Source organism: Falco biarmicus, chromosome 2 (assembly GCF_023638135.1).
Source record: "Falco biarmicus isolate bFalBia1 chromosome 2, bFalBia1.pri, whole genome shotgun sequence".
In the NCBI taxonomy this organism is placed as follows: domain Eukaryota; kingdom Metazoa; phylum Chordata; class Aves; order Falconiformes; family Falconidae; genus Falco; species Falco biarmicus.
In genome coordinates, this window is record NC_079289.1 from 78,648,225 (window position 1) to 78,663,297 (window position 15,073).

General features: G+C 41.3%; 1 protein-coding gene across 2 annotated transcripts in view; it reads right to left on the reverse strand.

The window, feature by feature from the left end:
* Positions 1 to 15,073, reverse strand: part of DSCAM (DS cell adhesion molecule) — a 470,381-nt gene that overhangs the window by 73,497 nt on the left and 381,811 nt on the right. For both annotated transcript variants that reach the window (XM_056328736.1, XM_056328738.1), the window contains exons 19-20: positions 14,656 to 14,811; positions 5,913 to 6,046 (exon numbers count right to left, since the gene is read on the reverse strand). In XM_056328736.1, the coding sequence (XP_056184711.1) occupies positions 5,913 to 6,046; positions 14,656 to 14,811 (290 nt within the window). The remainder of the gene's footprint in view (positions 1 to 5,912; positions 6,047 to 14,655; positions 14,812 to 15,073) is intronic.

Below are 15,073 nucleotides of genomic sequence, written 5' to 3' on the forward strand. Positions count from 1 at the left end.
TTGGGGCAGGTGACAAACCAGGAGAAAGTCTGCGCATAAGGACCGGAGGACTGACCAGTAATCATAGTGTTGTAGTAGTTGTCTGGTACATGTCTGATCTTCTGATCAAAAGGAGGAGCCAGATGAATCTGGTATTAAGCAGCTGAAGAAAGTCTCACAGGTGTACATCGTAGCACTCATGGGTGACTTTTACCACACTGACAACTGCTAGAAGGGCAATAAGACTGGAAGCAAGCAATCTAGGAGATTTCTGGAAGTACTGACGACCATTTCTTGATGACGGTGATCAATAGACTGACTAGTGGAAATGATCTATCGAACCTGTTGCTCACAAACAAGGAAAAACTGGTTGAAGATGTGAAGGTCTGTGATGACTTTGGCTGTTGTGACTGTGACAATAAGACTAGACTTCAAGATCCTGAGAGAAGCGATACCATGGGAAACTGTTCTGAAGGGCAAAAGAACTCAGAACAGCTGGCTAATCTTCAAGGACAACCTCCTCAGAGCACAAGAATGGTCTTTTGCAATGTACGGAATGTTGAGCAAGCATGACAGAAGGCCACCATGAATGAACATATAGATCCTGACTGAACTAAACCACAAATTTTTATGGTGTAGGACAAAAGCAAGAAGGGTTTCTTTAAGTACACAAGCTACAAAAGGAAGGCTAAAGAGAGTCTGGGCACATTGCTCAGTGATGCAGAGTACTTAGTGAAATGGAATTTGGAAAGAGCTAAGGTACTCGATGCTTTTTTTGCCCCACTTTTCACTGGTAAGCTTTGCTGTCAGGTCTCCAGGTCTCTGAAGCTTCTTGAAGAGTATTTTGGAGTGAAGCTGTATTCACAGTAGATGGAGATTGAATTAGAGGGCACTTAAGAATCAATTAGTCATACAGAAACCCATGGTACCAAAAGGTAAATAATGCTTGACCAACCTGATCGGTTTCTATGACAAGGTGACTGGCACTGTGGACAAGGGGAGGGGAGGGCAGTGGATGTTGCTCACCTTAGCTTTAGCAAAGCCTTTGACCCACTCTTCCACAGTCTTGTTATCACCAGATTTGTGAAATACTGGCTAAATAAGTGAACAATAAAATGGATGGAAAAAAAGCCTGCACTGCTGCGCCCAAACTTGTGATCAGCAGTGCAAGATTCAGTGGCAAGCCAATAATTAGTGGTATCCCTCAGGGATCATCTTGTGGGACCAATACTGTTTAATGTCTTCATTAATGGTCTGAGAGACAGAACAAGAGTGCAATGTCAGCAGGTTTGTGAATAGCCTGAAACTGAGGTAACAGTTTGTATGCTGGAGAGCAGGGTTGTTGTTCAGGGGGACCTCAACATGGTTGTTGAAGAAATGGGGTGAACAGAATGTCACGAAGTCCAAAAAGAAAAAACAAAAACATGAAGTCCTGCATCTGGGATAGAGTAACTCCATGCACTAGTACAGCCGGAGGGCCAACTGCCCAAGGGGCAGCTCTGCAGCAAGGCAGGTCTGGTATTATCAACTCTGGATTTGTAACAGCGTAGCCAGGAGGTCCGGGGCGGGGGGAAGGAGGGAGGCGATCCTTCCCCTCTGCTCTACATTTGTGAGGTTGCATCTACGTACTCTGCCCAGTCTCGGACTCTTCAGTACAAAACACCCATGGACATACCGGAGCAGGTACAGGACATCTTAATAGGAGCAGAACAAAGAAAAGAACCAACTGACAATGTCCTGAAAAGAAAAATCACCAAAAAGGAAAGCAAGGTCCATTTATTATCTTTTTATAGTGCAGTTGTACTTACATTACTCCTTTCCATTAATCTCCAGGTATCCTATGGAGAAAGCATGAGACTGATGCACAATTTAATAACCTGCTTTGCTGGAAACAGCAGGATAAGCCTGTTTAATACGTTTGCTCCTGTTGGTGAATGGCTGACCAACAGATCACTCCCAACAAAACCCCAACTGCAACAACAACAGTAATGACTGCATTTTCTAATCAACAAAGCAAAATAAGATTTTAATGTGTATTTCTGATTGAGTGATGTCATACTGTTCGTTGACACCCAAATGATATAGTTGGTCTTCATTTCCTCAGCTCAACCTCTCTCTGCTTTCCCTGTCAGTTCTAACACTTTCTCAGCCCTTGCCATATGAGAAAATCCTGCTTCTTAACATTCCTGCTCTTGCTTTCAGCACACACCATGCTTCTGTGTTGCTTTTTACCTGTTCTGAGATTACAGTTTCTGAGGTTAGCTAGCCACTGCATGCTTTATGTTTACAATGACATTTTCAGGACACTTTCTGCCACCTAAATTTTATTTAATCTACACCCATTGACTCCTCCTTATGTAGTGTACTGACCTGAATGCAATAGGAGGTTGTTGTTGGTTTGTTTTCGTTTTTTTGGTGGGTTTTTTTTTTCCAGAAATCACTTAAATCTCATTTTCTGTTGCCCTTTTAAAAGCCCAGGCAATACACATCTATAAAGCAAGGCACCAGGTGCTGGAGTAGCCACCAGAGGCAGCTGCCCCGCAGGGCCAGGTAGGAGCTGAACCACCCTAGCTTCTTTGCTAGGATTCAAACCATGTGCAATGTCTATGGCACCACTAGGAATACCTGCACTGACAGGGTGGGATGGCAGCCTGCGCTGCAGATGAAGCCCTGCTTGTTGCTTCCCTGAGGCCTGGAAAGAATGAGTGTCATGAGTGTCCTGCCAGTACACCAGGGATAAACACATCTAGAAGGAAGATGGCCAACATGGGACCATTATAGGTGGTCTTGAGAAGCCAGCTCGTACAAGGAGTTGGACATGGATGTGGAGTCAAGAACTGTAGGAGTGTGATATGAGTTATCATAGAGGATGATTATTTTAACTTAAATTCTGGCATGTTCTGTTTCTTATATTTGAAGAATGAAGGACCCAGTAAGTCACATTTCTGTATTTTTCCCTATATTTGCAGAATAAAAAAAGAGAAAGTTCTGCCTAATAATGCCTATCCAGTAATATGGGCACAACAATTAAAAATCGTGACGTTGGATCCTTGCTTGACCTTTTTCTTGGCTAGAGAACAGACTGCAATGGAGAATCATTTTTATCTTTCACACATGAATCGTATTTGTGGTTTGAAACATCCCAGGCAAATACTGTCCTTAGGACCCAAAATATTTAAAAAGGAAATGTTTGCATCCTTCTGCACAGGGCAGCCGAAGTTTTACCAGCTTCTGCCCTTGCAAAGCAAACTGAACTGTGCAAGAGGTAGCAAATCTTCATCTTATGATATGTTAGGGTCATATGAGGGTTATGTTTTGTAATAAAAATGTGCACAATATGACTGAGCTCATTAGCTCTTCTGTTGGTAACTTAAACACCAAAGCAGTGTAGTTGTGTAAAGGACTGTCTTGTCAGCCTAAGTGTCTGTATTGACTTGTTCTCAGCAAACACATACTGCTTGTAAAATACAATCTGCAAAGAATATATAGCCTTCCCATAAGTTTACCACTGTACTTTTTCTTCTCACCGATGCTCAAAAACTTAGTTTGCCTTTCTGCTTAAATAGCAGAATTTTAGCAAAGTTATTTTGCAGCCAGGGCTTTGACTGAAGGAAGAAGTCTGTTCAGGAAGTTTTTATGGCTCTATACCTCCAGTTACAGCACTGGCTACTTACGATGGCAGCAGAAATTATAAAGACACAGGTCTTCTACTTATTCCCTTCCTCATCCTAATTGAAGACCTCTTCCTCTGACAACTACTTGTCCTTGCCAACAGTGAATCATACAAAAACTCCTTTGGGATATAAAGACCATATCTGCATGGGAGTGTTAGCATTCAAGCACCTCTGCAGCAGGCTTGTTTCACTGCAAAGCTAGCTCTGAATAAAACAACTTTTATTTCAGAATCCCTTTAAGAATAACAGTTAAAAAAAAAGTTAGAAATAAGGCTGGGGAAGCGTGTTCTATATTAAATGCATCCTGAGGTCTTGCACTTATGTGAAAATATCCAGAAACTGACCAGTGAGTGTGATTGCTGCCTCACCACACAGGACTGATACAGAAGACCTGCTGTGTAAGACACTACTCATGCTAATCTGCAAAACGCTAGTGAGAAGTGGCACAGGGACTTGCCTCACACATACATATTGTACATATATATGCATATGTGTATGTACATATATATTTTTATATGTACATACACCCCCCACCTCCCACCCTTCATGCACTCAGGTAACAGGATAAATATACACGTACACGTTAACAATTTACAGAAAACACAAACATCTTCAAGTGCCTCTACCCTGAAGTACGGTGTACAGTGACACCCCCACATCATGCCATAATGAACACCACAAAATATACCAGTAAAATTCAGTATAGGCCAAGACCAGCAAAAAGAGTAACTATTCTTGTCATTGTACATCACTGAGGTACGCCAAAAGGTAACCACACAATAAAAAAATATTTTTCTGTATGACAGAACTGCATGTTAGAGAAAAAACATTTAGCTGAAGATGTTTATTTTCCTGGTGATGTAAACATACAAAAAATTGGCTGGCAAAGCCTCAGGAAGGAACACTGCAGCTTTGTGCATGGTAAGTAACTAGCAAGAGCCAGCAGCACCACCTGCTGTTGTCTGCAACCCCCAGAGAAGTGCAGGGGCTCTGCTCAGACCACAGCCCCAGCAGCAAGGTTCAGTTCTGTCAACTCCGACCTCTTTAAACCACCGTGTGCCATCGAAATATGAACCACGACAAAAAACCTCTCTTGCTAGTTTACATTTCAACAGTATGCTCATGATTTGCATGGCTACAATTATTTAATTAATGGGGTTAGGAGTCAGTAGTTCCAAAACATAAATGAAGCAAACTTCTCCAACCCTTAGATTTGGATATGACTAATAAATCCTGCTTATAGTAGGATGTATCTGTTTAAGCATAGCCATCAACGGACATGTATGTTTTGCCCCTTCTCCCCTTGAATACCTGCAGAAGTAGTTCACTTGCTGGAAGAGTGGGTTGCATGAGGCTGTGTCTGCCTGCAGGGTCCCATTCAGACATACCCTTGGGCCTTCCTCTCTCTCAGCCAGCTTTGAAAATAAGCCTGAAGCACTTTTGGAAATCTCCCTGTCAAACTCCTCCTACTTCTGCAACAATATTTTCCTTTTCTGATAAACTAAGATTGCATTTTTCGTCTTGCAATGCTAACTTTGATGGGAAGTCCTGCTTACATACTAAATCAAAACCTTGAATAAAAACTAAATAAGTAGCTTTTTCAATGTACAATAAAATAAATATGCATGGGTATTTATAACAAGCAATTGGCCTTTGTGTTTAAAGATAGGTGGGTTCCTTTGTGACTCAGAGATATTCAACTCAATTTTTCTCTTGTCACTTTCTCAGTAAGTAATAGCATGTAGACCGAGTGGGCAAATACTCCAGGCATACATAAGCTTATTCACATGCAAATATGTCCGTTCATAAGTCATTATGTTCCTTCACACATGAACACTCAAGCCAAAAAGGCAGGAACTTAAATGAAAACACATCTAAGTATGGGTGTATAAATACATGCCTCCAGCTACAACAGTGCTCTTGCAGCTGGTCCTGTAAAAGGTAACTGAACACATTCTAAAAAAAACCCAGAAAACAAGCACCTTAAAAGATACTCAACTTCAATTGTGAGTTTTGAAATTATTTGTAAATCAGCGCTCTGCAATGAGTTTTAAACAGTGCAGAAGTCTGATAGGTGAGAAAAATTAAAACCAACTCTCAGTCACCCCTGCAGCCACAGGATCGCCCTTCACCCTCGCTTAGGGTGAACAAACGGCAAGGATGTGGCAAGGCGAACACCAAGCACTGAGTATGTGCAAACACACTGTTTCAGCCCCATGAATCAGTGCTGCCCATCTGCAGTCGCTCTGTGGGACTTACGGTGGGGTAGGGGTGTGAGCAGAAGACAGTGTATTTCCGAATGATGCCGTTCAGCTTCAGGGGAGGGAGCCAGGAGACGAAGACAGTAGAGGCTGAAGCTGCAGCTGCTTTAACACCAGCTGGAGGACCTGGAACTGGAAAATCAAGATGTGTTATAGTGGCCCATGGCAGGTACTTGGTCACCCTAGTGTAACAGAGGAGTAAAAACGAAAAGAGGAGTGTGCTGGTTTGGTAACCATGCGCCTGTGGACCGAGATGGACACTGTGTGATAGGAAGCAGCCTCCACACTGCCCGCTCCAGGGTAGAGGGTTTGGAGGGCTGTGTCACCATCCATAAGAGGTGAGAGGCTCCCTCAGAGGCCCCCAAAGCAGAAGTTGCCACTGATGGATAAACTTCTGTGAAGTACCACCCCAAGCCTGCATGCATGAAAATATGTTGGCTGTGGCCACTAACATTGCCAAACAACCTATTATAAACTGTTTATTATGAACAGTTTAATGGATATACACCATAGACCTGTGAATTTATTGAAGTGGAGAGTAGATGAGCTGTAATCCCATGCAGTCAGCACTGCCTGACGTGACCCTGGTCTAGCTAGTGGCATGGTATGTGAGCAGACATGTGGCCACACAGTATCCTCATCCTCAGCCTTGCCCTCAACAGCTCAAACCTCTACCTGGCACTGCAGCATGTCAACACCTATCTATTTCTCTAATTACAGCAGCTATCCATATGAGCCATCAAAATCTGTTGCAGAGAAAGAGAAAAAAAACACCTCCTCTCTAAAACCACATGGAAAAAACTTCAGCCAGAAAACACTAAAATCTTGGTACATAATCTTAACTATATCTCTTCTCATGCTTGCCTTTTGAGAAAGGCTTTAATTTCATGAGCATTTGTTATTTTTCAAACACACGTTACACTGTACAATGTTCTCCAACTTTGGAAGCACTCTTATGCTAATGTGAAAAAATTCCTCATGCTAGAATATCACATTGCACACAAGCTTGTACTTAAAACAAAATAGCAAGGGCTACATTTAACATCAGAATGCATTACTTTAAAGTTTCCTGAAAAAAACCACCTTTTGTCAACAAGAAAATATTTAGAAATATTTTTAAAACAATCAAAATAAAGAATTTGAAACATTTTAATACTGTGTGTGGTGAATATTCATGCTAAACTACTGAAATAGACACACTGTGTTGGAAATTACTACATATGGTATTAAAGAAAAAATACTCTGATTGACTCTGTTCTCTACAGAACTTTTAGTTTATGAGGAATCTAATATTTTTGTCTAATTTCAAGCAAAACAACCAAATTGTTAGAATTTGCAGTAAAATTACCATTGCAGTGCTTGATCAGCTTTCTTTCCTTTCACAGGAAAGAATTATTGTTCAATACAGATAAAAACCCCCTTGTCCAGCAATCTGATCATTGTAGATGGATCCTTAATCTTTTTTCTACTTCATTTAAGGAAGTGGGTGTTATGGTGGTACAAAATTTTGCCTATTAAGAGAAGCCAGAGAACCTGGGGTCTAAATTTGCTTAGCTTTGTGGCTAGCTACTTCAGGTTGTAAAAAACATAGGAGGTTCAATATTATATCTGCACAGGTACTACTGGCAAATGTGAGAGAATTGGTAGATAGGCACCACTCAGCGCAACATTTCTGAATTTGCATTTTCCATTTATAGTGTGTTGAGAAAGCTAATAAAACATCAACTGAGAATGTCATGATCATAACTGCATGCAAACCCAGCCCCTCGCTGCAAAGGGGCTAATTCAGTTAGCAGTTCTATCCAACACAGAGTAAATATTGATGCTTGAGAGCATTCAACTTGTTATTTATGCCCAGTTCATTAGAAGTGCCATTTGCTCCCACTGCTGAGGAGTGAAAGCTAGCTCTCCAGGGTAATTACTTAACCCACAGGAGGATTCCTTTACGGTTAGTTATGCTTTCTGGAAATCACTGCAGATAGATGTATGAGGTTAAAGTAATTTATTGTTAAATTAGGGTGTGATCTATAGGGACAGGTTCTGACGGTAATTGGTCATGGCTGTCAACTGTTGAGAGACTAACTTGGAATTCATCTAGCATTTTCCTATCAAAGGACATACGTGGAAAACACTACTTGTCATTGCACTGCTGTATTACTGTCTGGTATACAGAGCAGCAGAAAGAGGGGCTGGAGAGTCGGGAAGCCATATAGTCAAATTGCTAATCCAAGGATCCCTCCACCTTGTTGCAGAGAGGCTGGAATCAGGCAACAAGTTTTGCAGTGGTGCCAAAATTATTCTGAATGTTCATTTGTTACGCCTCTTTTTGCTACCTTGTTTGCTGGGTTGTGCATGCGGACAGGACTGTGTGTGGGGAAGTGTTTACATTTGGTTAGCAAGAACTCTGCAGACTGTCATCTGATGCCTCACAGACCACCTCTGTCCTGTGCCCAGAGGGTAAAGTCCTCGTTCAAACTCATTCCCTGGGAACCAGCTCAGCCTTAACTGAAACACTTGTTACTAAACATGGGTTGCTTGAGCATCTGAAGGAAGTTATCTTGGAAAGACCCCAGCCTTGCTATGCTAACTTCAGATATTTCCTCCCACTGCCATTGCACCCTGTAGCCTTACTAGCTTCACTCATTATGGGACAGCAGTATCAGGAGGCCTGGGTTCTCTTACTGAGCTTTCCATGGATCTTTATTTAGCACACTGATTCCCACAGATCCCAGCAAAGCTAAGCTAAACTTGCACAACACCATTGGTTTTTTTTGCCATGGTCACCAGGGGTAAAATAACAGTTAAGAAGCTGGAGGACAACCAGGGCTGAGCACAGAGAAGCCAAGGACTGCTTCTAGCCAACATCGCAACCTTCCGGGGAGCAGATTTGGCAAATTTAAGATCAAAGATGGCCTCATTCTCCAGCTAGCAAGGCTTTGAAAGACACGGAAATAGCATGCTGCTTTCATGTGGAGGAGAACACTTTGTATTCTTGACAGTGCAAGTGAAATGCTAACACAGAGAAGGCAATTATACCGATACGACTAGCCCGGGAAACAGCATTAGATGTGCCAGATAATGGGGAGGAGCTCCAGGAACTTTCTCATTCCCTTTTTCATAAGCAGGGAGATTATCACCATTTTTCTTCACAGTACTGAACAGCAGGGAGGCAAATGCACAGAGCACAGTGCATTTAAGAGCCATGTCACCAATTTATCGGAAAACTGAACCCTGCTTTGTAACAGGTTTTTAATCCTACACTACAGAGGACTATCCTATTGACAGTTACATTCATGAGAAACAAACCAAAATAAACTCCTGACTGCTGCCAGTTGTGCCTTTATCCATGTAGATATCCCACTTACAGTTTAGACCTATGCTAGCCAAATGCATTCACATGTGCTGTGCACCCCTCGTTCACTCTGAACTGGCCTTGTTAATTACACCATTTCTATCAAGTCCTGCCAATTTCACATTTATTATTCTGAACCTTTTTTGTTAGTCAATTTATTATTCTGTACCTTTTTTGTTAGTCAGAAAGGCAAAATTGGAGATCTCTGACAATAGGAAAAAAAATGCATTAAGGGATCATTAAGGGCAATTTTCCATCACAACACCCAGGTGATGAACTGCACAGCCATCCTCATCAGCTGAACGAGCCCAAGCAGAGCTCTGAAAAGTACTGAACATGAACTTGATTGGATTGATGCTTATTAATTTTAGAGTAAGTATAAAGCTGCATCAGATGGTATCTTGGTATCTGATGAATATTCAGCTTGAAGAAGAGAAGACTCCAGGGAGACCTTACAGCAGCCTTTCAGTACTGCAGTGGAGGTTATAGGAAAGATGGGGGCAGACTTTTTAGCAGGGCCTGTAGCTAAATGCAATAATGGTTTTAAAATGAAAAAGGGCAGATTTAGATTAGTTATTAGGAATAAACTCTTTACTATGAGGGTGGTGAGACACTGGAACAGGTTGGCCAGGGCAGCTGTGGGTGCCCCATCCCTGGCAGTGTTCAAGGCCAGGCTGGATGGGGCTTGGAGCAACTTGGTGTAGTGGGAGGTGTCCTGCCCATGGCAGGGGAGGTGGAACTAGGTGATCTTTAAGGTCCCTTCCAACCCAAACCATTCTGTGGTTCTATGATCTGTACCTCCATCTCTCTCATGTCAGTTGCCAGGAAGATTAGTGTCCAGAAAGAGAAATCTCTCTGGATTCAGGCAAAGTCTTACAACGAGGCTGGCAAAGGGGTTTAATGTTACTCCTCCTTCCTTCCTGCAGCTGGTCCCTGTCGCTTCTTTGCTGCAGATTTCCCCTTGCTCTGAACACTGACCTCTCTGGCAGAGGAGAGCTGGATGGACAGCACTGCTACACCAAGCAGCGTCTTCTATGAGATACAAACAGCTTTGTGTGCATTAGAATGCATTTTCTCCAAAGAAACTGATACAAGAGAGAAACAAAGATCCTCCTGCATCACAGAAACCCCAGAAGCAACCTCTGCCAGACACTCAGTAAAAAGCAGCCACACTAGGCCCAACTGTCAACTGCAGAAAGCTTTAGGGACGTGGTTTAGTGGTGGATTTGGCAGCACTAGGTTGATGGCTGGACTCGATCTCAAAGGTCTTTTCCAACCTACACGATGCTATAAGCGTATGATCCCCCAGGAGGGGCCCTGCGGGCTGCATCCCTGCTGGCTGCATCCCTGCTGGCCAGTTCTGCCCAAGGTCAGAGGCGCTGCCGCTGCCAAGATGTTGCATAATATGTCGGGCTTGTATGGGGGGCAAATTCATTGCCTCAGCTGTAGCTTTCTCATACCACATTAGCAGTGCAGAAACAGAGAGGGAATCTGTCACCCTCTCCATTGCTAAAACATGGGTTAGCTTTTGAAAGTGTACTTTGAATACAGGGGGGAAGATAATTTGAAGAACTATTTTAAATCTTCATGATTTACTAAAGTCCTCTGGTGAAGAGGAGAAGCAGCTCATTAGAAACTGTAAAGTGGAAAGGGTAGGGGATGAAACCACAACGAATTCTTAAAAATTGAACTTTTGTACTTGGCTTATTTTTCTGACAAGAGGAACTTGTAGAAAAGCACCTTCTTTTTCTGAAGGATAACAAGGGCGAAAAAGCTAGACAAACACCATAAATATGATCACACTGAAAGGAAAGTTTATTTTCTGTTAGAACTGTTCCCACTTACTAAGTTGATCAGCAGCACTGTCTGACCTCTGGTGTCTAAAATCAGTATCAAACATTACAAGAAACCAAAGTGTCAACTCATTTCATCCAGGCTGACTGCTTCACTCCCTAGGTTACTCTTATTTTGCCACATTGGAGATTTCAAACCTGCTAAAGATATTTTGGCCTGATGTTTCTAGTTGAACACCAACGAAGAAGTCACTGGAGGCCACAAGCTGCCTTTCCACAACAACAGTGAAAGATGCTGCACCACTGGTCTTTACAAAGAAAAGTTTCCCCTCATGTAAAAGAAATGAAAAAAGAAAAAGGTGTTAATGGTGTGATACAGCCTCATAGTAATCACAATGTGGAGGGCTTGGCAGCCACTTAAAAATATCTCAGATTTGCAGATTTTATTGGAGGAGGGTGGAATATCTGATATCATAATTTTAGCCAGACAAGGTCTCGGATCAGAGATCTAAGGTTTCCAGATCTAAGCTCTCTTAAGGTTGCAATTATTTTCATTTCACATGCCGAGAGAGAGTGTTTAACTTTAGGGCAGGATCTTTTAGGTGCACTGAGATTGTTCTACTGAATAATTCTCTACAGAAAACTTTTCCTTAGAAAATTATAGAAGAAATGTCTGTTCTTCTGAGGAAGAGGCACCTGTTTAATGCTTATAGTTTGGCAATGTGAATTCTCTTTTCCCATTTAATTTCCACAGCCTTAGGGATGTTTAGACCCAGGACTTTGGTTTTGGCTTACATTTAACTGCAAGCCTTTATATATGCCACTCCAAACCTTTTACTGCCCTTAATAAAAAGTTGTGTAGCTGAAGCAAAACATGAAATCATTGTATCTTCTGGAACACCTCTCAGTTTACTTTTCTGGAGAAAAGATTTAATGAGTGGAACCACTGCAAAGCATCAGAAAAACATCTGAAAAGATTAGTCATGCTGCCTTGGGGTGAATTATTGCTGAGTTGCCAGGAGGATTAAAGATCAGAGATGTGCCTTTGCACAGCAGCCAAACAAGGTCTGTGTGCTACCCCCATTTTGGGGCCTGTCTGATCTCAGAAAGGGAGAGCAAAAAAACCACCAAGAATTAGGGAAGAGCAAACTAGGAAGAGGTGGGTTAAGGAAAAAAAATAATATTGGGGGCTTCCAATGTTTCAGAACAGCTGCAAGCTGCAGGCAGGTCACAGGCCATGCACAGATGTGTGTGTCAGGGGAGGGAGCAACAGGCACAGTAACCCTTCAGATAGGAAATACTGTTATAAAGCAGCAAGTTCTCCATCAGTCTCCCTGGCCAGCAGGATGGAGGGAAGTACTCAGCCTACTCTGCAGCAAAAGAAATTGCATTATGGTGGATCCTTAACTGGTACAGAACACTTATGGAAGCTATGAAGTCCTCATCACTTCAAATTTTGGAGAAAAGGTTAGTAAACATCAGCAATGGCTGAGGTGCATCCAATCCTCTTTAAAGATGGAGAACAGTCTTGGCGAGGTGTCAGAAAAATTTCAGGAGCAGTACACTATGTTTTTATTGTCCCCAATGAGAGACAGTGGTACTGCTGGAAGCACTGCTGCCATCTGATCAAATCCAAAAGCTGAAGGAACCTCACACAGACAAGATATTCTCTGCACCCAGGGAAGTTTTGGTAGCTTGGAGCTTTTAACTCAACAGAAACCAGTGTGTGGCATTCCCAATCAGCTGTCACGACTTCTCCAGCCTATGCGCCACAAAGTGCAGACCCAGGAGCCAGGGGCTGTCTACAGGCTGGCTTTTCAGGGATTTCTGGAAGAATGCTTCTTATTGTCCCCCACAACTGGACTGGCTGTCCAATTTGACACAAGGCAGCAGGCTTGACAAAAAGTAACTTCAAAATGCAGCAGGTGGTCTTAGAGTTCTCTTATTTTTCAGACTTATCTTTGAAATAAAACCACCTACCTCCAAGCACTGGATGTCTCAAAAGCATCTGACTTGGGACTTAGGTGTTCCACAGCAGTTGTTAAAGGACTTTAGGGTGGGATCAGAACAACCTAACATTCAGTGTTTAAGACACACAAGTCTATAGCTGAGAAAATTGTCCTTGACAATTTCAGAGTAGGTGTGGTACCTTGAGACAGTTTTAAACAGAGCCTCTGCTGCAAGCTAATGCAGGATCTCAGTGATAACTACAAACAAGACCACGAAGTAGACCTACATAAACCAACATTGTTATATGCCTGAATTTCCTCATATTTTTCAGCTGTAAGACAGTACTTGTTTTGCTATTATTTCAACTTTGATCAAAGTAATGAAAAGTATTAAGCACATGAAAATAGAACAAGGAACAAATAACTTGTTTGATAATGTAAAAAAAATGTTAAAAGTCCAATTTTAATTTATACTGCATCCCCTGGATACAGCTACAGTTGGGGCCAGGTGACCTTGCATTGTATGTAAATTTTAGAAAGAGTCTCTCACTATTTTATTGGAAAAAAATAATAAAATTTATCAAGTAATATTTTATTGGCAAAAAAATGCCAAACGTTCATCAAGCCAGTTAATTTACTGAACCTACTCTCTTGGCACTTTTGTAAATCTCATTACAAATAAAAAAATTGACAAATACATTCATATATGCATGAATGACCAGTGAACTGGATAAGTAATAACGAAAAAATCCATTGACTAATTTCCTTGAAAACACATTGCATAACTCAGGAGAATTCACCAATCAAACATTATTCAGGTAACTTCATTGCTAAGCTTCTGTGCATTTCTATTTCTGCCAAAAAATAGATTTTCAAAAGTATTTAGGGGTCTAGAGACATATTTGTGCATCTCATGGGGTTTTCAAGGCATTAAAAAGGTTAGGGAAAAAACTATCCCTGAATTTGAAATTCTAGACCTTGAGAAATAGATCAGTATGTGGCATCCTACTGATACCACCTGAAGTGATTTCCATAAAGTTACAAGAAAGTGATTATGAAATCTCATGTGTGCATGTGTGTGTGTCTGTGTGTGATTAAAAGTTTCTTAAACTTTCATCATTAAGACTTAAATTTTCCATGCTGTGGTCTACGAACAAAGGCAAGACATTTTTGTTCTTCATTTTGCTTTGAAGGAAGAGGTGCTTGGAGGAATTTTTTTATATATATACTGAAAAAAAACCTTCTTAGAAGCATCTAAGTTATATAAGATTGTCGCAGAATAGTCTCTCATCCTTTCCCCATTTTCAATCACTTTGACAGAATTAACTCAAACCTTCTCAAAATTTTCAAATAAGATCCTGAAGTATTTCAGAGAAAAAAATATAAAAAATAATTAAAAAAAAAGAAGACAAACTTGCTCAGATCATTAATGTTGCCTACAAACTTCTGGCTCACCTGAACTATAGTCTTGCAGTGAGATGTTTTTCAAAGCTGTGTGCATATATTCCTCTCCTTGTGCTCCTAACTCAAGAACACCAGATAGAAATCTCACTCTGCATGTTTGTGTGCAATATTTACACTATTTTGAATGTCTGAGACATACCAACATTTTGTGGAAGTGGGAATGGAAAATGTTTTACTGCTTACCATCTTCTTTAGTGCGGGTGAAAATTTGTTCACTTCTCACTCCATCTCCAGCTCGTGTAAAAGCCAACACCTGAATGCTGTAGTTGGTGTATTTTTCCAGGCCATCAAGCTCCAGTGATGGCTGTGTAGTAGTGACATTCTTTATCTCTCCCAGCTCTACAGAATAAAAAGGAAATTGAGTTATTGCCAAGTTCAGTCTTCTCCCAGCTACTGATACTGTGGAAATCCTGAGGATTAAAGAGTGTACCAGAAAAGTATTGCTTCATTATTATAAAACAGCAATGAATTGTAATAAATTAAAATAAATTCATTTGTGTCCTGAATTCCTACTATTCAAAGCAGACCTAGTTTTCATTTTCAAACTATTTTTTGCATTTTTTTAAATACAGGGAAGAAAACTGAAGATATCTACAAGTAG